Source organism: Ranitomeya imitator, chromosome 1, assembly GCF_032444005.1.
Source record: "Ranitomeya imitator isolate aRanImi1 chromosome 1, aRanImi1.pri, whole genome shotgun sequence".
Taxonomy (NCBI): Eukaryota; Metazoa; Chordata; class Amphibia; order Anura; family Dendrobatidae; genus Ranitomeya; species Ranitomeya imitator.
The window spans coordinates 1,104,706,229-1,104,733,663 of NC_091282.1; the positions used below are offsets into that span (position 1 = coordinate 1,104,706,229).

Consider the following 27,435-nt stretch of genomic DNA (forward strand, 5'->3'; position numbering starts at 1 on the left):
TATATATATATATATATATATATATATATATATATATATATATATATATATATATATATATACACACACACACACACACACACATATATACATATATATATATATACATATATATATATATATATATATATATATATATATATATACATACATACATACATACATACATACATACATACATACATACATACATACATACATATATATATATATATACACTAGATGGTGGCCCGATTCTAACGCATCGGGTATTCTAGAATATGCATGTCCACGTAGTATATTGCCCAGCCACGTACTATATTGCCCAGCCACGTAGTATATTGCCCAGCCACGTAGTATATTGCCCAGCCACGTAGTATATTGCCCAGCCACGTAGTATATTGCCCAGCCACGTAGTATATTGCCCAGCCAAAGTATATAGCAAAGCCACGTAGTATATTGCACAGTGACGTAGTATATTGCCCAGCCACATAGTATATTGCCCAGTCACGTAGTATATTGCCCAGCCACGTAGTATATTGCCCAGCCACGTAGTATATTGCCCAGCCACGTAGTATATTGCCCAGCCACGTAGTATATTGCCCAGCCACAAAGTATATAGCAAAGCCACGTAGTATATTGCACAGTGACGTAGTATATTGCCCAGCACAGAGCCACGTAGTATAGAGACTTAAAAAAATAAATAAACATATACTCACCTTCCGAAGGCCCGTTGGAAGTCCTGCTATACTTACCATCTGCCGCCTTTGCCGCTCCTGGCCACACTCCCGGGATCGCTCCATTGCAAGCGGCAGCTTCCGGTGGTCCCAGGGCTGGTGTGAGCAGGACCTACGAGGACGTCGCGGTCACATGACCGTGACGTCACGGCAGGTCCTTGACGCACACCAGCCCTGGGACCGGAAGCTGCCGCTTGCAATGGAGCGGTCCCGGGAGCGTGGCGAGGTGCGGGAAAGGCGGCGGAGGGTGAGTATAGCAGGTTTTTTGTTTCTTTTATTATTTTTAACATGATATATTTTTACTATTGATGCCGCATAGGCAGCATCAATAGTAAATAGTTGGGGACACACAGGGTTAATAGCAGCGGTACCGGAGTGCGTTACAATGGCGGGCCGTTACCGCTGCCATTAACCCTGTGTGAGCGGTGAGTGGACGGGATTACGAAGCGGGCGCCGGGCAGTGAGTGCAGGGGAGTAGGGGAAGGACTAATCGGACTGTGCCCGTCGCTGATTGGTCGCGGCAGCCATGACAGGCAGCTGCCGAGACCAATCAGCTAATTAATAACCGTGACAGAAGGACAGACAGACAGACAGACAGAAGTGACCCTTAGACAATATATATATAGAAAAAAAATCAGAACAGCATCATATTACCACGACTGTAGTGCAAAGCTCTGCAAACCAATGGTCCAATGGCCTCAATCATAGAAGGAAAAAAGGAAAACAGCACACAAAAAAATAGAAAAAGTGGGTTTTTAATGCCTGTACGGCGTGGCACGCGAAAGGTCAGAGAGGCCCAGCACCTGCGCACTGCAGTACTTTGCTCTGCCATCAACAGGGCAGACAAAGTACGCCTGCACTGGAGCCACAGCGTGAAGACCAGAAGAGGACGTCATCTGATGAAGATGGGAGGCGCCGGACCGGACCAACAGCGGGAACGCCCTTGGGTGAGTATAATCTAACGTCTTTTTCTAATTATTTAGGATACATCGGGGGCTTATCTTCAGCATTCCAGAATGCTGTAGATAAGCCCCTGATGCCGGTGAGTTTACCTCACCCGCGATTTTGGGGGTGACAGGTTCCCTTTAAGGGCAGTGGAGGGAAGGCATAGCCAGTTCCATATCCCAATTCTGGGCTAAGGCGTCTACTGCTGCTGGGTTGTCTCCAGGATTCAGCGAAAAGAAGCGTCTTGTTTTTGCGTTTATCCTTGAAGCGAATAAGTCTATCTCTGGGAAGCCACAGGTGTCAGTAAGATGTAGAAAGACTTTTTGATTTAAGGCCCACTCTGTGGGATGGATATTCTTTCTGCTGAGAAAATCTGCTATCTGATTTATTTCGCGTTTCAGATGTACTGCCGTTACAGAGTTTAAGTTGAGCTCTGCCCAAGAGAATATGAAGTTTGTTAGGTCCTGAAGATGACGGTGTCTTGGACCTCCCTGATATAGGATGAAAGAGACCGTATTTGAGTTGTCGGAGAATATCCTGACGTGAAGGTTGTTGAGCTGTTGCTGAGACCTGCTCAGCGCTTCCCAAACTGCTCTGAGTTCTCTTAAGTTTGAAGAGCTGTTGGGTATCCATGAGGGCCATGTTCCCTGAAGATAACGACCGTTTATGTGGGCTCCCCAGCCGCTGAGACTCGCGTCCGTCGTTATATTTATGCATGGAGATACCCGCCAAGGTTTGCCCTGCTGCAGATTTGGGATGTTGAGCCACCAGGACAGGGAGCACCTTCCTTCTATGGTTTAGGATATCTTGTCGTCCAATGACGTCTGTTTTCCGTCCCATCTGGCGAGTATGTCTCACTGTAATGGCCTTGAGTGGAACTGGCTCCACTGGACGCACGGAACACATGAGGTCATCAGACACAGTAGTCTCATTCCTTTCCTGATAGTAGTGTACTGCTTTTTTACCAATATCTCAGCCTCTCGTGAGACAGCTAGTTGTTTGTGAGCTGGAAGAAATGAATACTCTTTTTCTGAGTCGAGAAGGGCCCCCAAGAAGGTTTTCTTCCTTTCTGCTTCTAGACTTGACTTTTTTTTAGATTTATTACCCATCCTAGGGTTTCCAGAAGCGACAGTGTCTTTTAGACATTGTTCCATCTGCTGACTTGAGTCTGCCACCAACAACAAGTCGTCCAAGTATGGCACTATAATGACATTTTTGTCCTTGGAAAGGCCATGAGTTTTGTAAAGATTCTCGGAGCTGATGATAGTCCAAATGGCAGACACTGGAACTGAAAATAAAGAATTTTCCCTCAGTCTTTTATAGCGAACCTGAGGTATTTTTTGGTGTATGGGATGAATGGGCACATGATAATATGCGCTTTTGAGATCTATTGTGCACATTACCAAATCTTTATTTATTAATGGTATGACAGATCTGATGGTCTCCGTTTTGAAGCGCTTGTAAAGGACCCACTAGCTCAGTGGTTTTAAGTTTATTATGGTATGGTATTCGCCTCCTGGTTTTTTTTATTGAAAAGAGACTGGAATAGTGGCCCTGGAATTGTTCTGACAGGGGTACCGGAACTATGGCTTCTATCTGTTTGATTTCTTGTATGTCTTCTAAAAGTCTTCGATGGACCTCTAGAGATTGGCTGCGGGTCAGGCAATATCTTCTGGGGGGTTTTTGAGTAAATTTTATTTTGTATCCCTGAGAGACTGTTTGAAGTATCCAACGGTTTTGGGTAATACCCTGCCATCCTTCCCTGAACCGTTGAAGTCTTCCTCCGATGCGCTTGACGTCATTGTTTACCTGACCCTGTCCCTTGTTCACGAAAGGAGCCCCTCTACCCCTGCCTCCTTTAGGGTAGCTCCATCTTCCAGTTTTACCCTTGCCACTACAATCCTGCCTGGGATTGAATCGGGGGCTTGCGAAACACTGGCATTTTTCTTTTGTTTCTGTCCTGGGAAGCCCTTCTTATCGGATGCTTTGTCCAGTAAATCATCCAATATCGGGCCAAATACGTGGGAGACCAGAAAATGGGATTGAACACAGTTTATTTTTGGATTGAGTGTCTCCAGACCATGATCTTAACCATACCGCACCCCTAGCAGCATTAGACAATGCATTGCCCCTGGCTGCAAAGCGGACTGACTCCGCCAAGACATCTGCCATAAAATCAGCTGCCATCTTAAGCCTTCTTTTGACCGCTGTTGTGGAGCGCTTACATGTTTACTTATCCTAAAAGATACGGAAAGGAAGGTCCTATAGCTAATGAATAAATACTGCCTTGGAAGATGCTATCGTAGCTCTCTCACGTGGTCCAAGGGAGATTCAGACTGGACGTCAGGACACCTAGCACTCTCCATGTTAGTGGGTCAGTGTGTGCTGTCAGCGGTCTGTCTTAAATAGTCAGTCTTACCTGCCTTCAAGACATCTGAATCGTCCAATCACAGCTGCTGCTCGTTTGGATGCTGCTGTCATTTCTGACAGCGCATGCGCCCCGTGGAACAAACCCAGGTCTTGGATCTATGCTTATACGCCGTGCCCCCTCCAGGAGCACCTGCCGGCCCATTCAGCTCCGCCCCCGGAAGTCGTCACCACGCGACTTCCGGTGTCATGGCGCCGCCCTGGAAGGAGACGCCGACCCGGTGAGCGGCAACTTCTCAGCCACCTACAGTGGCGCCGTATCGCCGGAATGAGCTTCACAGACGCCCGCCGAGAGGGCGCCGTGCAGCAGCTGCAGCCCAGGGTCCACAGAGGGAATGTGGCTGCATATGGGAGCCCTGCTCTACAGAACACTGAGGGACCTCTCGCGGTATCAGCACTATTGCGGGCATACCTCACCCGCTGCCCCAACCCCGCTGGAGGAGCTGGAGCCAAGGTAAACCGGATCTTCGCACGTCTGTGCTCTTCTTCCTGTGTCTGTCCCTGATAGGGACAGGAAAAACACTGAAGGGCGGAGGTGGGGAGGGGCTATTTAACCTTTTCTGTGTTTCCTGTCCCTATCAAGGATATGAAGGACAACCTCCTGGTGGTGCTGTCAGGAGGGACGTCTTGGGAAAAAATGTCTTATATTTTAGGTTCTTCAAAGTAGCCACCTTTTGCTTTGAGGACTGCTTTGCACACTCTTGGCATTCTCTTGATGAGCTTCGAGCTTCAAGAGGTAGTCACCGGAAATGATCTTCCATCAATCTTGAAGGAGTTCCCAGAGATGCTTAGCACTTGTTGGCCCTTTTGCCTTCACATCTCGATTGGGTTCAGGTCTGGTGACTGTGGAGGCCAGGTCATCTGGTGTAGCACCCCATCACTTTCCTCCTTGGTCAAATAGCCCTTACACGGCCTAGAGATGTGTTTGATGTCATTGTCCTGTTGAAAAATAAATCATGGTCCAACTAAATGCAAACCGGATGGAATAGCATGTCGCTGCAAGATGCTGTGGTAGCCATGCTGGTTCAGTATGCCTTCAATCTTGAATAAATCCCCAACAGTGTCACCAGCAAAGCACCCCCACACCATCACACCTCCTCCTCCATGCTTCACGGTGGAAACCAGGCATGTAGAGTCCATCCGTTCACCTTTTCTGCATCACACAAAGACACGGTGGTTGGAATCAAAGATCTCAAATTTGGGCTCATCAGACCAAAGCACAGATTTCCACTGGTCTAATGTCCATTCCTTGTGTTCTTTAGCCCAAACAAGTCTCTTCTGCTTGTTGCCTGTCCTTAGCAGTGGTTTCCTAGCAGCTATTTTACCATGCAGGCCTGCTGCACAAAGTATCCTCTTAACAGTTGTTGTAGAGATGTGTCTGCTGCTAGAATTCTCTGTGGCATTGAACTGGTCTCTAATCTGAGCTGCTGTTAACCTGCGATTTCTGAGGCTGGTGACTCGGATAAACTTATCCTCAGAAGCAGAGGTGACTCTTGGTCTTCCTTTCCTGGGGCGGTCCTCATGTGAGCCAGTTTCTTTGCAGCGCTTGATGGTTTTTGCAACTGCACTTGGGGACACTTTCAAAGTTTTCCCAATTTTTCAGACTGACTGACCTTCATTTCTTAAAGTAATGATGGCCACTCGTTTTTCTTTACTTAGAATTTGTATTATGGCAAGACAAAAGCAGCTAACAGTCTATTCAGCTGTGTATCCACCAGACTTCTGCTCAACACAACTGATGGTCCCAACCCTATTTATAAGGCAAGAAATCCCACTTATTAAACCTGACAGGGCACACCTGTGAAGTGAAAACCATTTCCGGTGACTACCTCTTGAAGCTCATCAAGAGAATGCCAAGAGTGTGCAAAGCAGTCATCAAAGCAAAAGGTGGCTACTTTGAAGAACCTAGAATATAAGACATAACAAAAAAGTGTGAAACAACTGAAATTAAGTGTATAATTCCACGTGTTAATTCATAGTTTTGATGCCTTCAGTGTGAATGTACAATTTTCATAGTCATGAAAATACAGAAAAATCTTTAAATGAGAAGGTGTGTCCAAACTTTTGGTCTGTACTGTATATATAGCGCCTTATTCCAGAGTAATCCACATTTTTCTTACAAGAGGTTGAGATCTATGGGCAGGACACTGATCACCTTGAGAATCTGCCACCAGAGATTATTTTACGTGAAAGGGAGAGTTACCAGTGTGAGACATGTAATGACTGACAGTCTGCTCTCCTGCTCTACATGTCTCACACTGGCATCTCTCCCTTTCACGTAAAATAATCTCTGGAGGCAGATTCTTAGGAAGAACAGTGTCCGGCCCATAGATCTTAACAGCTCATTTACAGATTAAGAAAAAAGTGGAGTTCTCTGGAATAAGATATCAAGGTATCACTTTATTCATCTTCCTATAGCCTACATGCCCATACAGATTGTTTAGGAGGTCTCATCCTACTGACAGATTCCCTTTAACCCCTTACCAACATATGACATACAGTTATATCATATGCCAGCCCCATGAATTTGATGCAGGCTCAGGAACTGAACCCGTATCTTTTCAGCAGATGATGGCTGCGATATTCAGTGGCATTTACTGAGCTGGTCGGGGAGGGCGCATCATTCCCATGTGACCATTGGCGCTCCTGTGACACAATCGCGAGGTGCCGATGGGTTGCCATGACAGCCAGGGGTCTGCTGAATATCCTCATGCCTATCATGACAGTCCTTTTTTGAACACCAGCTTCTGGCTGGTGTTCATAGGAGACTGGTTTTTGCTACACATGGCAGTACCGCGGTATTGTGGTATGTGACCGCTGCAGCTTTCACATTCCGTACAAGTGGAAGCTGCAGCGGTCATGTACACCCTGCCGGATGTTGATGCTAGTTTACTGAATATGAAGGAGGCGAATAGAGGTTTTCTAGCTTTTTTGTTGCACTGCTCTGAGCCTATTAATATTAACCTGGAAAACCCGCGTATCGCTGCATGTTCCTTACATCACTTTACAGACTGAAAAAAAAAAACAACAATAAAAATTGCTTGGAATCTACTAAAAGACAACAAATAAAGCAATTTATCACTGAGAAATGCCCACCTTATCCATGCCGCAACACACCAACCAATACACATATATTCTTGGCATACACTACCAGAACAACAATGTCAGCACATACCGTCCTCATCACATAATACCGCAAAACAGTGCAGAGCCACCAAACAGTTCCCAAAGAACTCCTCCACACTGACACAGTGCTAAACCATCAGTGCCCGCATCATGCAAGTCCTCCATGCCCCAATAACCACACACAAGGCCGCCTGCTGGTCTCCATTACTGTCCGCCAGCAGCACAATGGGGCTCAAAACTCCCCAGAAACACCTAGAAAATTCTGTCCCTGTGATTACAAATCAGGGTATACTAGGACAAAATACCCACAAAATCCTCATCGCTTTCTTATTTAATCCCTAACATGGGTCCAACAGTGATGACTTCCCATCCATCATTCAGGTGACCGCTGCAGCCAATCTGTGGCATATTTTTAGTTGTTTCACACTATTTTTCAAGTATATAATACCACACGTGTTAATTCATAGTTTTGATGCCTTCAGAGTGAATTTACAATTTTCAGTCATGAAAATACAGAAAAATCTTTAAATGAGAAGGTGTGTCCAAAGTTTTGCTCTGTACTGTACAATATATATATATATATATATATATATATATATATATATATATATATATATGTATATATATATATATATATATATATATATATATATGTATGTAGATAGATAGATAGAGAGAGATAGACAGACATATGTAGACATAGATATATATATACACACACACACATACATACAGCTAGACTGTAGGAGCAACGTTACCTTTCAGAAGCTTATTCAGGTCCACAGCATCTTGTAAAGCCTTCGGGGTGGACTTGCCATCAAGCTCAGGATCTGAATTTAAAAAACACACAACAGAAGTGATTCAACAGGCAAAAATGCTCCAACACAAAAAATGAACCAAAAACTCAGTGTTTTAGAGGCTCCGTTTTCATGCCAAGATATGCAGAAATTGTGCAGAAATTTCTGCAATCAAATACTCAACGTGTGCACATACCCTAATATATGACTCTCATGTACAGCACCATGGAATCAATGATGCTATGCAAATAAATAATAATAAAGTCTTGCCCTGCTGTCATAAACTATAAATAAAATAAAAACCCGAGGGGGAAAGGAACGTAAAGTTAGCACAGAACTCCACTTACCACAGGATTCCTGCCTGACATTCTCTTGACGCTTTACTTTAGCTTTCAGGGCTTCGCTAGTAGCTGCTATGTCAAATGACTGTATAGGGCTAATGTCGGGGGTGGAGAGTGGGGTCACATCAGTGACCGTGTCCTCAGACTCATCAGCAAAGTCCCTAAGGTTTCTCACACTCGGTCTATGGAGCCTGCGCTCAGGAGAGCGCACAGAAGACGGAGCTCTGTCTTTTGAGGACTGGTAAGATTTTGAGGTGTGATCATCTGACGTAGTGTCTGAAAACTCTGTATCGGAGCTGGAGATGGAAGAAGGAAAGTCTCTGCTGTACTTTCCTGTGCTCTTCTTCCCAATGTTTGTCTGCTTCAAAGGTTTTGGTCTGGAGTTGCGACTCTCCTCCTCACTACTGTCATCTTCATCTGGGTAGTAGTTATCTTCATATTCATGCCTTATCTGGGGGATTCCTGTAGGAATAGTAGCTTCTATTTTTATACTCTGTGCAGAGCTCCTTCCAGATTTTACAGCACTGCTGGGTCTTGGGACATCAAAGGACAATACTGCTTCTGGTGACTTTTGTTTGGTTTCCTTTGAGAGTGTCTTAGTCTCTTTCTTGTTTGGCCCTTCCTGCGTTTCTTCTGCGCTCTCACTTTCCTCAGACTCTGAATCGTGTTTATTCTGCTTTGACTCATATGTTCTGGATCCCAATGCACTGACAACTTGTCGCTTCGCTTCCTCATCGTCACTGTCAAAAAAGGTGTGATCCACTTCACCATCATCAGAAAGATTTCCATACCGATCCATGATGATGCTCAGGCTTTTTCTGGAAGTAAAAAATAAAATGAACAGTTATCAGAGCCCCAGTTATATGAAGATGTTCTTTACCAATGTGGCTTCTGGAGAAATGCCTACAGCAAGACGTTCTCTATAGTAGACTGTAAACCTTGGACAGAACAGATAATCCTGGAGGACACAGATCTAGATGTCTTCACACGGCCGGGTAATTTCTTAACCGAACCACTGGTCTTCTGACCTGAACTCTGCAGCTGAGTTTGGGTCAGGAGATCAGATGCAGGTGAGGAAATCACGGCACATACCGTACATGTCGCGCCCCAGCGTATGACTGCACATAGTCCAGATAACATTCCATGCAACACTTGGACCTTTTAGGTTCTTCGAAAATTAGTTTAAGGCACCATATGGTTCTGGAAGATCAGTTTAATAGACCCACAAGGGCTCGAATGGTCCATCCTCAATACAGAAAGTTTAAGGGCTACACAAGACTAATTTATAAATATAGACTGTGAAGACAAAGCATTGTATCTTGATTAACTAGACGACTATTTTTAGCAAGCCAGGAAGAGTAGACTGGTATCTGTATATTGCATTTTGAATTTAAGTGTTGATTTCTGGTTGGTCAGAGAAAACAGATTTTTGCTTGTGTAAGCCTGTAATATTGATTTGTAAGCGAACATTTGACATAACATATTGTGCTCTTATCCTTGATGACTAGTGAGGTTTGCGGATATGCTAATTATGCATTGTGTAGGCCAGAGTTTGTTGACTTCAAAAACAGGAGGAAAAACTATGCAAATAGATTAAATAATCAAGTAATGCTACTTGATCTCATCTCCATTCTTACCCTTTATGTAAATACTGAATAAAGGACACTTGCAAATTTTAAAAAGAGGTTACATGCCTCAACAGAGTCATAGAGAGCGACTGAGAGACAGCCAGAGATTCAGCCAGGACATCCAAAGGAAGATTCAGCCAGGACATCCAAAGGACCTGAGACAGCACAACAGCCAAGATATCATGGCTTCATCACGAAGGACACAGATTTATTATTCTATAGGATGCCAACCTAGGGGACTTCAGCCCTCGTTGGAAGAATACATATCTGCTTCATTGACCATTGCTGAACCATGGACACGTATAGACCAAGCCACGATAGGGACCCGCCGGTTATCTGGCTCATTGGATATGTTTGGAGAAGCCAGGTTGTGACCCTCGGGTCAACTGGCCTTGTACCTGGATGGACTGTCATCTTCCTAAGCTTGTCGTTACTTTCTCCCTGTGTGTGTGCCACAAGTGGGGTAGTCGACCCTGGAAGACGAAGCCATGTTGTAACTTTCCGGTCAACTGGCATTGTATCGGAATGGACTGTCATCTTCCTACGTTTGTCGCTACCTTCTCTGTGTGCGAAGGGTGAGACTCTAATGTTAACCATCTTGGGGTATTTTTCTGGGTCTGTTCCAGGGTGGATAAAAAAAAAAAAAAACGGATTTTTTTTATTTAAATCGGATTTTTTTCAATAAACTGCTTTTTGAAGAAAATATTTTACCATCCAAAGGTTCTTCCATCATGAGATAAAGCTGAGTTGTTTAACTCAGTAGAATAAAGGCTGTATATGTGTAACATTCACAATGCCATGCTCTTCCAGAGGTTTCTGTAGGATTAGTGGGCAGTTTCTCTCCTATATTATCACAGACGCTCGCTTTACTTACGCAGTTCTCAAAACTGAATTTGACTCCGCAGAGGTCCCAGCCTCTTCTTCACGGCAAAAATGTTACAACATGAACAGAGTTGAGAAAAAGACCTTAATCCTATTGTTCTACAAACCTATGAATACAGAATCAACCCCTTCAGTGCCAAGTCCAAGAAGTTAGACAATATGTTTCTGATTGTTTGGAGTGGAATAGATCTGCACAACACAAGAATAATGTGAATCTAAGTGTGAGGAGGAGGAAGGGCAAGCAGACAAGAAAATGAAAGTGAAACTTTGAGCACAATACTGCAGCATAGCCACAGACAGACAAGTCTGGATCTGTTTGTGTGTACGATCTGAGGTTTATTACATTCTTTCCTTATAATGGCAGCAGGCCGTAAAAGAGACCCAGTTTGGGAATATTTTAATGAAGCTCCTTCGCCTATCGGTAAGGCAGGCATGCGTGCAAAATGCAAACGATGCAACAAAGAGATGCAAGGCCTGGTGGCGCGAATGAGGCAACATCATGAGAAGTGCGGTGATGAAGATGACTCATCTGATTTAAATCAAGCCTTACTGACTAGGGATTTAAATCGTGATTTAAATTGTGATTTAAATCAGTTAGATTTAAATCAAATCCACCCTGGTCTGTTCTACGTGATATTTGCCTGTTTCGTGGTTCAATAAAGCATTGCCACACTGTTTTACCCTCACCCTGTGTTGTCTGAGTAGTGTTTTGCCCACGTTAAAGGGAGAGCGGGCGTTCGATGGAACAATCCCTGGTCCATGCGGTTTCGGCTAGTGGACTTGGACGCCCGTCAACCCCCGTGTATCCACATAGACCTATAGTGGTCTTAAAATAATAATTAAAAAAAGATGCTCGCCTACTGGTTAGCATGCAACCAATGCATTTGTCATTTTCCTTGTGAGCAGAAAGTCTCCTAACGCTTTCCTCCGGCTCATATGGACCAACACAGCTCCAGCCGATCAGTGGCCACCTAACAACCCCCACCAGAAGAGGGAGTGGTGCAGAGGAACAGCAGGGGTCCTGTAGGAGTGTATACCCTTTTAGTTTTCTCATAAGTTTAAAACCACTATAGGCCCATTTTTTAAACAAAAAAAAAAAAAAAGGTGAACACTCATTCATTAAATATTTAGTTCATCATGTCCAGAGGCAAAACTAAAATGAACAGGTCGAAGATTTGATCAATGTGAATCCCACTTATTACAGATGATAAATCTAGGTTATGGACTGGGTAGATGGTGGTGGCCAGTGATGGGAGAGATATGCTGACAATAATATCCAAAAACCTCAGCCCTCTCCTCAGGGACATACATGCACTACTAGATATATTTTGATTGAAGGTCTTGATCGAGGTCCAGAAGGACTGAAGTGTGAACCATCTTGTAGAGTGTTGTTTGTAAAGGATAATTTGTGCCACAATGATACAAATTCAGATATATTGAAGAATTCTGGTGGTTTATTCAACGCATTTCAAGGTCTATCTGACCCCTTCATCAGGAAAATTACCACAAAGACATACCTTTGTGGTAATTTTCCTGTATCATTGTGGCAGCGCGGATTTAATCCATAAATTATCCTTCACAAACATCTCTGAGAAGGTTGCGTTGGTGGCCCGTGGATCTGCAGCAGCCGATACACACATGCTTTTGCTTTATGCCATTAAGTGAGCAGATCCTTGTTAAAAACTACAATTAATCCGAAGGATAAGACCCTATTTGCGCTTTTTTATCTCCTTAATTTACTAATCTTGTAAAGCAGAGGTGTTAAACTGCATTCCTCGAGGGCCGCAAACAGGTCATGTTTTCAGGATTTCCTTGTATTGCACAAGGCGCTGGAATCATTCTGTGCAGGTGATTAAATTATCACCTGTGCAATACAAGGAAATCCTGAAAACATGACCTGTTTGCGGCCCTCGAGGAATGCAGTTTGACACCTCTGTTGTAAAGTGTGGCACACCTGACCCATGAATATGTCGGACTTAAACAAATGTCATTTTCTGCACTGCAACTAAGGAATGCTGTGCTTCTCATATACCGTATATATTCGAGTATAAGCCGACCCAAGTATAAGCTGACCCCCTAATTTTGCCACAAAAAACTGGGAAAACTTAATGACTCAAGTATAAGCCTAGGGTGGGAAATGCAGCAGCTACCGGTAAATGTCAAAAGTAAAAATAGATACCAATAAAAGTAAAATTAATTGAGACATCAGTAGGTTAAGTGTTTTTGAATATCCATATTGAATCAGGAGCCCCATATAATGCTCCATAAAGTTTGTGATGGCCCCCTTAAGATGCTCAATATTAAAATATTCCCCATATAATCCTGCATAAAGGTTAATAATGGCCCCATAAGATGCTCCATAGACACATTTGCCCAATATAATGCTGCACAAATGTTGATTATGGCCCCATAAAATGCTCAATAAAGATATTTGCCCCATATAGTGCTTCACAAACGTTATGGCCCCATATAGTGCTGTACAAACGTTATGGCCCCATATAGTGCTGCACAAACGTTATGGCCCCATAGTGCTGCACAAACGTTATGGCCCCATAAGATGCTCCATACAGACACTTGCCCCATTTGCTGTTGCTGCGATAAAAAATAAATAAATAAATAAATCACATACTCACCTCTCCGTCGCTCAGGCTCCTGGAACTTTCAATATTCACCTGCTCCCCGTTCCGGGCGCCGCTCCGTCTTCAGCATCTTCTGCACTGACGTTCACCGCGCCCTCTGACCTGAGGGGCTGAAAATCTCGGCTTATACTCGAGCATATATGGTATACACTGCTCAAAAAAATAAAGGGAACATTTAAAGGGAACCTGTCACCCCCCCCCCCCCTGGCGTTTGTAACTTAACCCTGCTGTTCTGTTCGGGTCATAGTGACCCGAACAGACTTTTTGCGGCCCTGTAGATTTTTTCTGTAAGTCTCTAAAACTTGAGACTCCTTGACTTTTCCTCATTTGGGGGGACCTACCTATGAGTATTTTTTTTTTTTTTTCGTTTACTTTTTACTACACGCAAAAAGTTACACTTGTTGTGTTCGGGTCATAGTGACCCGACATCGTTTTTTACAGCTGTGAGGCCATATTTTCAGTGAAATAAAGGAGTTATAACCTCAGTTGGGTCTATTTATTGCATCTACTATTGTATATCAATTGATTTATTTCCTAAATTATTTCAATGGGGTCGTACACGCGCTCTACCGGGGGTATGCATTGAGATCTGCGCACCATAAAAATGGCTTTATATTGATTATTTTTGGTGCGCAGTCTATTCTAAAATGTAGAGTGCATCCGGAGAGATCACTAGGTGTGCACTACACGTGTATATTATGCGCAGAACGGACTGCTCAGAACGCGCTGTCTAAGACTTTTTTTTTGTAAAGCTGAGCTGTAAAGTCTTGCAAATAATTTTTTTTTGCTAAGTAAGTCTGTCTTCCTGGCTTATCTGCTTGTTTTCAGAAGGGTTCTTATCTTCTCTGCTCTTATCAGTACACATATGCTAGCCCAGACATGTTACCTTTCAGTTTCTTTGGAGAGCAGCTGTGTGCTTCTACCCCCATGGCCTCTTCCGGCATCAAAAGAAAAAGATGCAGCTATTGCCCTTCTACTTGTGACAACAAGACGAGTATAACATGTTCTGGCTGTAAAACATTTCTATGCAAAAATCATGTGTATTGTTTTTCATGCAAGAATCCGTAAATTTATATGATCATGTAAATATATTCACATTGTAATGTTTATTATCTTTAATTTTTTATCACAAAATGTTTGATTTGATTGTTTTTTTTTTGTTTTTGTTTTTTTACAAAATGTGTAGTTTTCTATTTTCGTTTTGCTCATTGGATGGATCTGTTTTTTCAAAAAAAAAAAAAAAAAAAAAAAAAAAAAGATTTCTAGTTCATTTTTCTTTTTTTTTTTTTTTACTACCAAACATGTTCACAAACAGTCTAGTAAGCAAAAAGTATAAAAAATGGAGTTAGAGTGTCTAAAATCAAGGTTTAATAAGCCGGGTCATAGTGAATCATTTTTGAAATTTGTCCCTCATACCTTGAAAAAAAAAATCACCAGGGAGGCTGGTCTTTCCCCCCTATTCAAGACACCTCCCAGCCGTCACTCATGGCCCCTGCACGCCGGGAGCCGCCTCGTCTTCTTTTATTGGCGTTCCCGACACCTTTTTTTTTTTGCGCTGTTGCGCTGCCCTTCGAACTTACAGAGCAGGCGCCGGGAACGCTAATAAAGGCAGAGGAGGCGGCGCCCGGCGTGCAGAGGCCAAGAGTGACGGCTGGGAGGCGTCTGGATTAGGGGGGAAAGACCTGCCCCCCTGGCGATTTCGAAGGTATGAGGAACAAATTTAAAAAACTATTCTTCAGCAGTGCCAGGGACCAGAACTAAAAGAGCCACCTTGTCAGAATGCAGCATCAGTGCTGCAGAAGGTGGCACTTTTAGTTACAAACGCCTGGGAGCGTGATATATTCTGTTGTTTAAAGGGAACCTAACTCCAAGTAAATCAAACTTCTGTGCAAATGGAATAGACAACAGATGGAAAATATTGGCAATTATCAAGACACACTCAACAAAGGAGTGGTTCTGCAGGTGTGGACCACAGACCGCATCTCAGTACCAATGCTTTCTGGCTGATGTTTTGGTCACTGTTGAATGTTGGTTGTGCGTTCAGACTCGTGGTAGCATGAGACAGACTCTACAACCCACATAAGTGGCTCAGGTAGTGCACCTCATCCAGGATGGCACATCTTTGCGAGCTGTGGCAAGAAGGTTTGCTGTGTCTGTCAGCGTAGTGTCCAGAGGCTGGAGGTGCTACTAGGAGACAGGCCAGTACACCAGGAGATGTGGAGGGGGCCGTAGGAGAGCAACAACCCAGCAGCAGGACCGCTACCTCAGCCTTTGTGCGAGGAGGAACAGGAGGAGCACTGCCAGAGCCCTGCAAAGTGACCTCCAGCAGGCCACAATCGTGCATGTGTCTGCACAAACGGTTAGAAACCGACTCCATGAGGATGGTCTGAGTGCCCGACGTCCACAGATGGGGGTTATGCTCGACGATTGGCATTTGCCACAGAACCCCTTATGAGACCATATGCTGGTGCGGTTGGCCCTGGGTTCCTCCTAATGCAGGACAATGCCAGACCTCATGTGGCTGGAGTGTGTCAGCAGATCTGCAAGATGAAGGCATTGAAGCTATGGAGTGGCCCGCCCGTTCCTCAGACCTCAATCCGATTGAACACATCTGGGACAACATGTCTCGCACCATCCACCAATGTCACGTTGCACCACAGACTGTCCAGGAGTTGGCGGATGCTTTAGTCCTGGTCTGGGAGGAGATCCCTCAGGAGACCATCCGCCGCCTCATCACGAGCATGCCCAGGCATTGTAGGGACATACAGGCACATGGAGGCCACACACACTACTGAGTATCATTTCCTTGTCTTGAGGCATTTCCACTGAAGTTGGATTAGCCTGTAATTTGATTTTCCACTTTGATTTTGAGCATCATTCCAACTCCAGACCTCCATGGGATATTCATTTCGATTTACATTGATCATTTTTATGTTTTATTGTTCTCAACACATTTCACTATGTAATGAATAAAGATTACAACTGGAATATTTCATTCAGTGATATCTATGATGGATTGTAGTGTTCCCTTTATTTTTTTGAGCAGTGTATATTAACTTAACGGTGCTCAGATTATCAGGTCACATCCACACACGACAGATCCACTGCAGGGAACATCTGCAGCTAAAACTGAATTCTCACAATCTGCAATGAATTTTATTGTGGTTTTTGTTATTGAAATGCTGAAAATCTGTTGCCGATCTCCCCCCACTCTCACCTCCACCCCCCCAAGTTACAAGGGGTAAAATCCACAGTGACAATCCGGAGCATAACGTGACAATGTAGTGGATTGGTAATCTGCACAAAGCGAAGGGGAGACTTGCTCTTACAGAAACACTTCATAGTGGGGAAACATTATTTCATAGAGAAGAATAAGGCTCTGTTCCCACAATGAGCTTTTGACGTTGCAGATTTCCTGCACCATTGCTCCAGCCATTGAAGAAAATAGGTTACTTGCATTATTTCCATCACCTGCAACATCAAAAACTCACCAAATATTCCTTGGGGGAATGCAGCCTGAATGTAGCCAGGACTGATGCCGTGATCAAACAAGATATTGGTTCCATTTGTCTTTTGCTCATTCACTTAGAATCTAAGTGAATCTAAATCTTTAGATTAATAAACTATTAAAGGGGTTATATGGGACTATGTTTTATGTCATAAGGACCAAAGAACAGACATGCTGGTAGTTACTAACAACCTGTCTGCCTGTCTGTTGTGACCAGCGGTGACTCCGAGCAGTCACTGACAGCTCCTCCTGACTATTTACCTGCTCCATGTCAACAGGGCAGTGCTTCCGGGCTGCTCCATCAATGTCATGTTGGTTGACAGTCACCTCCCTGCAGTTAGGCAGCAAGAAGCAAACCGCAAATCAGCAGGCAGCAAGCCGCCAGTCAGCAGCAGGCAGCAAGCCGCCAGTCAGCAGCAGGCAGCAAGCCGCCAGTCAGCAGCAGGCAGCAAGCCGCCAGTCAGCAGCAGGCAGCAAGCCGCCAGTCAGCAGGAGGCAGCAAGCCGCCAGTCAGCAGGAAGCCAAGCCGCCAGTCAGCAGGAAGCCAGTCATAAGCAGGCAAGCCGCCAGTCAGCAGGAGGCGGCAAGCCGCCAGTCAGCAGGAGGCGGCAAGCCGCCAGTCAGCAGGAGGCGGCAAGCCGCCAGTCAGCAGGAGGCGGCAAGCCGCCAGTCAGCAGGAGGCGGCAAGCCGCCAGTCAGCAGCAGGAGGCAAGCCGCCAGTCAGCAGCAGGAGGCAAGCCGCCAGTCAGCAGCAGGAGGCAAGCCGCCAGTCAGCAGCAGGAGGCAAGCCGCCAGTCAGCAGCAGGAGGCAAGCCGCCAGTCAGCAGCAGGAGGCAAGCCGCCAGTCAGCAGCAGGAGGCAAGCCGCCAGTCAGCAGCAGGAGGCAAGCCGCCAGTCAGCAGGAGGAGGCAAGCCGCCAGTCAGCAGGAGGAGGCAAGCCGCCAGTCAGCAGGAGGAGGCAAGCCGCCAGTCAGCAGGAGGAGGCAAGCCGCCAGTCAGCAGGAGGCAGCAGAATCACCACCAGCAGTGCTCTGAGCCAGCAGAGATCAGTGATGAGTACGACAGACAGGTAGGTGGCAAGTATCAGCCTATTAGCGCATAGGCCCATAGAGAAAAAATAAAATGGTCCCGATAATCCCCTCTAAGGCTATGTGCACACAATGCGGACTTTGCTGCGGATCCGCAGCAGTTTCCCATGAGTTTACAGTTCAATGTAAACCTATGGGAAACCAAAAACGCTGTGCACATGAGAAAAAAACGAGCAGAAACGCAGCGGTTTACATTCTGCAGCATGTCACTTCTTTCTGCGGATTCCGCAGCGGTTTTACAACTGCCCCTATGGAAAACCGCAGTTGTGAAACCGCAGAAAATCCGCAGTGGACCTAGACTACGTGTGCACATAGCCTCACACTTCTATTATTTAAAGCACTTAGACTTCCCAGCGTTCTTTTCCCCTCCTATACTAATATATACTGTATAGATAATGAGATGACACCACCGCCCTCTGTTCTCCCAGTACCATCACCAGTCTGCGCCCGGCCCAGTGTTCCCAGTAGGCTCAGGGACTGACCGGTGACCCCGGGACACGTGCTGGCCGCACTGGGAGGCTCCACGGCCCAGCACCCTCTCCCCGCCATGTTTACGTGCTGCCTCCCGTCCCCGCTGTGCGATCCGTGGGCGATTACTAGCACAGATGAATGGCCGCCGGGCGCTGACAGCTGTCACTCAGGGCTGTGACATGAGGACGCATCAGGTCTCCATGGAGACAGGAGAAGGGCGGAGCTCCGCGGTGTACCGCTCCGGCCCGGGCACGACTACATATACACGTCTCTGTTGGGGCATAAGGCGTCCGGCAGCCGTACTGACCCATTCACAGCACGGGAACCCCGGGAGGCGCCGCTCACAGCCGCCGTTACCTGCTCGCTGGCCGGCTCTCCACAGACGCTGCACACCGGATCCTCCACTGCGCGCTCTGGTCTCCTGCTCGCCTCACTCACATAGCGCCAGCCTGCCGCCAAAGCCACGCCCCTGTAACCAAGACGTCACTGCTGCCAGAGGAAGAGCCTGGGCGCCATGTTTGTTCAGGGCAGGAAAGGAATCGTGCCTGTGTCTCTGTGCAGTGTGTGTGTCCGTGGTGAGCCGCTGCCGCGGGCGAGGATAGAGCGAGGCCAGACGTGCGGCCCAGGCGGGACATTACAGAGGGAGAAAGAGCGCAGTTAGGCTAGGTTCACACTAGCGTTGCGCCGCCCTGCGTCGGCGACGCAACGCGCGACGCACGTAAAAACGCGCGCAAAAACGCGCGCGTTTTGCGACGCGTGCGTCGTTTTTGACGAAAATCGGACGCACAGAAAATGCTACAATGTAGCGTTTTCTTGCGTCCGACGCTAGCGTCGGAAACGACGCACGTGGCAAAAACGCCACCAAAACAACGCACGCGTCCCCTATGTTAAACATAGGGGCGCGTCGCCGCTGCGTCGCCGGCGCAACAGCGACGCACATTGGCGGAACGCCAATGTGAACGTAGCCTTATTGCTGCTATTATATTTCTGCTGCTCCATCCAGTTCTAGGCCAGGGCCTCTCTGTGTTGTGGTAGTTTACTGTCTACAGCGTTAGGCCGCCGGCGTCACACTCAGCGTATAAAAATACGGTCCGTAATACGCAGAAAAGTCCCCAAAATAGTGGTCCGTAGCTCCTCCGTAGGAAGGGTGTGTCAGCGTATTTTGCGCATGGCATCCTCCGTATGTAATCCGTATGGCATCCGTACTGCGAGATTTTCTCGCAGGCTTGCAAAACCGACATACGGCTATACAATGGATCCATGTGCTCCCAAAAACAAGAACATATGTACTGTATACATATATACGTCAGTGAGACAATTTATATATATATATATATATATATTAACATATCATACAGCGCGAGATAGCTTTAAAGCCGGTAATTCAATTACCGGCTTTTGCCATCTCCTTCCTAAACCCGACATGATATGAGACCTGGTTTACATACAGTAAACCATCTCATATCACCATTTTTTTTGCATATTCCACACTACTGTTAGTGGTGTGTATGTGCAAAATTTGGGCGCTCTAGCTATTAAATTAAAGGGTTAAATGGTGGAAAAAATTGGCGTGGGCTTCCGCGCAATTTTCTCCGCCAGAGTAGTAAAGCCAGTGACTGAGGACAGATATTAATAGCCTGGAGAGGGTCCATGGTTATTGGCCCCTTCCTGGCTAAAAACATCTGCCCCCAGCCACCCCAGAAAAGGCACATCTGGAAGATGCGCCTATTCTGGCACTTGGCCACTCTCTTCCCATTCCCGTGTAGCGGTGGGATATGGGGTAATGAAGGGTTAATGTCACCTTGCTATTGTAAGGTGACATTAAGCCAGATTAATAATGGAGAGGCGTCAATTCTGACACCTATCCATTATTAATCCAATTGAATGAAAGGGTTAAAAAAACACATTATTAAAATATTTTAATGAAATAAACACACAGGTTGTTTTAATATTTTATTGCTCTCTCAATCCACCTGAAGACCCTCGCTCTGTAACAAAGGAAAAATAATAAACCAACAATATACATACCTTCCGATGATCTGTCACGTCCCACGATGTAAATCCATCTGAAGGGGTTAAAATATTTTACAGGCAGGAGCTCTGCTATAATGCAGCTGTGCTCTTGGCAGCAAAACCCTGGGGAATGAAGGTAATGTAGGTCAATGGCCTGTAGTTACCTTCATTCGCGATGATGCGCCCTCTGCTGGTTGTCCTCATATGACCTCGAGCGTGGGAACTTTCCAGGAATGTGCAATCCGTATTTTCAGCACCTCTCTTACGTCCGTAAAACACGCTAGTGTGAGGCCGGCCTTACTGGTACTAGTGTGAGCCACAAAAGAGAAACACAGTATAGCGTGCCAATATATCATAGATTTTATTAAATAGTTTATTAAAAAAATCAAGCAAAAAGTACCCAAGGTAACCGCTAAAAGCAGGGACAGCTACTACTAATGTATACAACAAGTTGTTCCAAAACAGTGCCTGCATATAAAAAGTTAATACTAATCCAAATCACAAGCACATCAACTACATAGTGTAGGGGGATTGCGCCCTGTCAGAATCAGTGATGGCAGTGTAGTAAGATAATAATAAGCAGCACTTACATGGAGTATAGCTTATGTGTGGCGTCCCCACCGCCCCAACGCACGTTTTGCTTCGTCAGGAGGCGTGACTCTTCCCCCTCCTCCCCGGATCTTACAATGGGGCAGCGGATGTGTTGTAAAACTGCCCCCATTGTTGATTTTTTTCACAGTTTGCGTCGGTACGTCGGGCCGACGCTAGTGTGAAAGTAGCCTTAGAGTCTCCCGGCTATAGCTGTCAGTTCAGAAGTTAGGCTACTTTCACACTAGCGTCGGAATCTCCCCGTCGCAATGCATCGGGCAGAGATTCCGACGCTAGCGTTTGACGCACTGCACAACGGGTGCAGCGGATGCATTTCTCCGGCGCATCCGCTGCTCCATTGTGAGGTGCGGGGAGGTGGGGGCGGAGTTCCGGCCGCACATACGCGGTCGGAAAAAGCGGTCCGTCAGGAGCAAAAAACGTTACATGTAACGTTTTTTGCTCCCAGCGGTCCGCCACAACACAGCGCAACCGTCGCAAGACGGTTGCGACGTGTGGCAAAGCGTCGCAATGCGTCGCTAATGTTAATCTATGGGGCAAAAACGCATCCTGCAAACAACTTTGCAGGGTGCGTTTTTTGCCATAAAGGACGCATTGCGACGTCTGGCAAAAAATGCCAGTGTGAAAGTAGCCGTAGCGACATTTAGGTGGTAAACAAACACTTTTTCATTCCTGCTATACCACTTTGTATTAATTCCTGAAAATCACCTGAAGGGTTAATAAACTACCAGACAGCAGTTTTCACTATGTCAGGGGGTGCTGTTTTTAAAATGGTATCACATGGATAGGTCCCTTAAAAAATTAATTTTGTAAATTTCCTTGAAAAAATGAAAAATTTCTGCTACATTTTTAACCCTCCTTTTAGGAGGTTTAAAAATGTAGCAGAAATTTTTCATTTTTTCAAGGAAATTTACAAAATTAATAAATAAAATAAATAATTAATTAATAATAAATTTCAAGGAAATTTACAAAATTAATTTTTTTGTTAGCCTTTTAGGCTAACAAAAAAATTAGCGTTTTACAAATGGTGCTGATGTAATGCCAACATGTGGGAAATGTTATTTATTAATGTTTTTGTGTGATATGACTATGTGGATTAAAGGGATGATGATTCAAAACTTGAAAATTGCAATTTTTACATTTTTTTCAAATTTCTGATATTATTTATAAATAAACACAAAACATATCAACCTAAATTTACATTTTCATGAATTATAATATTCCACAAAAAAATAATCTCAAAATCAATGGGAATTTTGAAGCATTCCAGAGTTATCACCACAAAAAGTGACATTGGTCAGAATTTAAAAAATTGGCTCTGTTATTAAGGGGTTAAGATTATTGTACTTGTTTTTTATTATGTATACCCCTCTTCACATGTTAAGCGCCATGGAATAAATGGCGCTATAATAATAGTTATAATGAGACTAGATGGTGGCCCGATTCTAACGCATCGGGTATTCTAGAATATGTATGTCCACGTAGTATATTGCCCAGCCCACGTAGTATATTGTCCAGTCACGTAGTATATTGTCCAGTCACGTAGTATATTGTCCAGTCACGTAGTATATTGTCCAGTCACGTAGTATATTGTCCAGTCACGTAGTATATTGCCCAGTCACGTAGTATATTGCCCAGCCACGTAGTATATTGCCCAGCCACGTAGTATATTGCCCAGCCACGTAGTATATTGCCCAGTGACGTAGTATATTGCCCAGTCACGTAGTATATTGGCCAGCCACGTAGTATATTGCCCAGCCATGTAGTATATTGCCCAGTGACGTAGTATATTGCCCAGTCACGTAGTATATTGCCCAGCCAAGTAGTATATTGCCCAGCCACGTAGTATATTGCCCAGTGACGTAGTATATTGCCCAGTCACGTAGTATATTGCCCAGCCATGTAGTATATTGCCCAGCCACGTAGTATATTGCCCAGTGACGTAGTATATTGCCCAGTCACGTAGTATATTGCCCAGCCACGTAGTATATTGCCCAGCCACGTAGTATATTGCCCAGCCACGTAGTATATTTCCCAGTGATGTAGTATATTGCCCAGCCACGTAATATATTGGCCAGCCACGTAGTATATTGCCCAGTGACGTAGTATATTGCCCAGCCACGTAGTATGTTGCCCAGTTACGTAGTATATTGTCTAGTGACGTAGTATATTGCCCAGCCACATAGTATATTGCCCAGTTACGTAGTATATTGCCGAGCTACGTAGTATATTGCACAGCCCACTTAGTATATTGCCCAGTGACATAATATATTGGCCAGCCACGTAGTATATTGCCCAGCCACGTAGTATATTGCCCAGTGACGTAGTATATTGCCCAGCCACGTAGTATATTGCCCAGTGACGTAGTATATTGCGCAGCCACGTAGTATATTGCCTAGTGACGTAGTATATTGCCCAGCCACCTAGTATATTGCCCAGTCACGTAGTATATTGCCTAGTGACGTAGTATATTGCCCAGCCAAGTAGTATATTGCCCAGTGACGTAGTATATTGCGCAGCCACGTAGTATATTGCCCAGTGACGTAGTATATTGCGCAGCCACGTAGTATATTGCCCAGTGACGTAGTATATTGCGCAGCCACGTAGTATATTGTCTAGTGACGTAGTATATTGCCCAGCCACGTAGTATATTGCCCAGTCACGTAGTATATTGCCCAGTCACGTAGTATATTGCCCAGCCAAGTAGTATATTGCCCAGCCACGTAGTATATTGCCCAGTGACGTAGTATATTGCCCAGTCACGTAGTATATTGCCCAGCCATGTAGTATATTGCCCAGCCACGTAGTATATTGCCCAGTGACGTAGTATATTGCCCAGTCACGTAGTATATTGCCCAGCCACGTAGTATATTGCCCAGCCACGTAGTATATTGCCCAGCCACGTAGTATATTTCCCAGTGATGTAGTATATTGCCCAGCCACGTAATATATTGGCCAGCCACGTAGTATATTGCCCAGTGACGTAGTATATTGCCCAGCCACGTAGTATGTTGCCCAGTTACGTAGTATATTGTCTAGTGACGTAGTATATTGCCCAGCCACATAGTATATTGCCCAGTTACGTAGTATATTGCCGAGCTACGTAGTATATTGCACAGCCCACTTAGTATATTGCCCAGTGACATAATATATTGGCCAGCCACGTAGTATATTGCCCAGCCACGTAGTATATTGCCCAGTGACGTAGTATATTGCCCAGCCACGTAGTATATTGCCCAGTGACGTAGTATATTGCGCAGCCACGTAGTATATTGCCTAGTGACGTAGTATATTGCCCAGCCACCTAGTATATTGCCCAGTCACGTAGTATATTGCCTAGTGACGTAGTATATTGCCCAGCCAAGTAGTATATTGCCCAGTGACGTAGTATATTGCGCAGCCACGTAGTATATTGCCCAGTGACGTAGTATATTGCGCAGCCACGTAGTATATTGCCCAGTGACGTAGTATATTGCGCAGCCACGTAGTATATTGTCTAGTGACGTAGTATATTGCCCAGCCACGTAGTATATTGCCCAGTCACGTAGTATATTGCCCAGCCACGAGTATATTGCCTAGTTACGTAGTATATTGTCTAGTGACGTAGTATATTGCCCAGCCACATAGTATATTGCCCAGTTACATAGTATATTGCGCAGCCACGTTGTATACTGCCCAGTGACGTAGTAATTGCCCAGCCACGTAGTATATTGCCCAGCCACGTAATATATTGCCCAGCCACGTAGTATATTGCCCAGTTACGTAGTATATTGCCTAGTCACGTAGTATATTGCGCAGCCACGTTGTGTATTGCCCAGTTACGTAGTATATTGCCTAGTCACGTAGTATATTGCCCAGTTGCGCAGTATATTGCGCAGCCACGTTGTATATTGCCCAGTGACGTAGTATATTGCCCAGTTACTTAGTATATTGCCTAGTCACGTAGTATATTGCCCAGTTACTTAGTATATTGCCTAGTCACGTAGTATATTGCCCAGTTGCGCAGTATATTGCGCAGCCACGTTGTATATTGCCCAGTGACGAAGTATATTGCCCAGTTACTTAGTATATTGCCTAGTCACGTAGTATATTGCGCAGCCCCATAGGATATTGCCCAGTTACGTAGTATATTGCCCAGTTACGTAGTATATTGCGCAGCCACGTTGTATATTGCCCAGTGACGTAGTATATTGCCCAGCCACGTAGTATATTGCCCAGCCACGTAGTATATTGCGCAGCCACATAGTATATTGCACAGCCACATAGTATATTGCCCAGTTACGTAGTATATTGCACAGCCACGTAGTATATTGCCCAGTGACGTAGTATACAGCACAGAGCCACGTAGTATATTGCACAGCGAAGTAGTATACAGCACAGAGCCACATAGTATATTGCCCAGCTACGCAGTATATTGCCCAGCCAGGTTTGTCACAGGTGAAAAAATAAAAAATAAACATATACTCACCTTTCCGAGGGCCCCTTGTAGTCCACGGCAGGTTCCGGTCCCAGGGTTGGTATTAGCACAGGACATCTGATGACGTCGCGGTCACATGATCGTGACGTCATGGCAGGTCCTTTCTGCCACCGGAACCTGCAACGGAAGATGGTGGCCGGTGCGAACTGCAACGGAGGGTGAGTATAGCAGGTTTTGTTTTTTTTTAATTATTATTTTTAACATTACATTTTTTACTATTGATGCCGCATAGGCAGCGTCAATAGTAAAAAGTTGGGGACACATAGGGTTAATAGCGGCGGCAACGGAGTCCGTTACCCACGGCATAACGCGGTCCGTTACCGCCGGCATTAACCCTGTGTTAGCGGTGACCGGAGGGGAGTATGCGGGCGACAGGCACTGACTGCGGGGAGGAAGGAGCTGCCATTTTCTTCCGGACTGTGCCCGTCGCTGATTGGTCTCGCCAGCTGCCTGTCATAGCTGCCGCGACCAATCAGCGAATGAATAACCGTGACAGACAGACGGAAGTGTCCCTTAGACAATTATATAGTAGATATTTTGGTGTTCCAAAGTGTCTGTAAAAATATTGTCTGTCTGCAAACATTTTTATACCTGCGTTTTTGATCGGATTTTACTGACTCAATTGAAGTTAATGGGTGAAAAACACTAAAAATCCACACAAAGAGTTGACATGCCGCAGAAAAAAGGAAAATGACCGATCATTTGAACAGCACATCAGGATTCTCATTGAATTAGCTGGCATAAGAATTCATTAGCCTTTTTTTGCCTATTTCCAAGTGGAAAAAAAGCAGCAAAATACACATCGTGTGCACATAGCATTATGGTTTGCGGGAGCTGTGTTGCAATGGCAGAGCCACTGAGGTTCCAGAAAAGCAGAATCCCCCCATAAGTGACCCCTACACCTTTCAATGAATTCATCTAGGGGTGCAGGGATCATAGTGACACCACAGGTGGGTCACAGAATTTTATACCATTGGGTAGTGAAGAAAAAATAATTACATTTTTACCACACACATTTTGTGTTAGCCCCAGATTTTACATTTTCACACTGGGAAGTGGGTAAACATGGCAACAAAATGTGTAACATAATTTCTGCTAAACGTTCAAATACCCCATGTGGCTGTACAGTGCTTAGTTAGCCATATGGAGAGATTCTGGAGAGATGGTGGAAAGCATGCCAGAAAAAGGGATCACCATTTACATTACATAATTTTATTAGCAACATATCAAAAAAGCAGACAATGAACACATAATTTAAAAAAACAAAAATGGTTATCAAAACAGAACTCGACATAATACAGTCAATGTCTAACCTCCAACGCCCTGGACCAAGCAGTGTTAGGCTATGTGCACACGTTGCGGATTAGGCTTAGAAATGTCTGGTGCGGATTCTGCCTCTCCTGGCAGAAAACGCACCTGCGGTTCCGCAGCGTTTTTTGTGCGGTTCCGCAGCGTTTTTTGTGCGTTTTTGCTGCGGTTTTCTTGCGGATTTGCTGCGGTTTTTACCCCTGCGGTTTCCTATAATGGAATGGGTACAAAAACGCTGCAGATTCACAAAAAAGAAGGGACATGCTACTTCTTTTAAACCGCAGCAGATTTTCCGCAAAGTGTGCACAACATTTTTTTTCTCATTGATTTACATTGTACTGTAAATCAATTACAGATCTGCAGCGTTTCTGCACCTCAAAAAAAGCTGCAGATCCGCAGAGAATCCGTAACTTGTGCACATACCCATAACCTATATTTGACACAAATACAAGGAAAAAATATC

General features: G+C 45.0%; 1 protein-coding gene across 1 annotated transcript in view; it reads right to left on the reverse strand.

Annotated features, from left to right (window-relative positions):
• CFAP97 (cilia and flagella associated protein 97) overlaps positions 1–19,020 on the reverse strand; it is a 54,060-nt gene extending 35,040 nt beyond the window's left edge. Inside the window, exons 1-3 of the mRNA XM_069744321.1 lie at positions 18,926–19,020; positions 8,359–9,170; positions 7,973–8,044 (exon numbers count right to left, since the gene is read on the reverse strand). Coding sequence (XP_069600422.1) covers positions 7,973–8,044; positions 8,359–9,151 — 865 coding nt within the window. The 5' untranslated portion in view covers positions 9,152–9,170; positions 18,926–19,020. The remainder of the gene's footprint in view (positions 1–7,972; positions 8,045–8,358; positions 9,171–18,925) is intronic.
• Between the last annotated feature and the right edge of the window lie 8,415 nt (positions 19,021–27,435).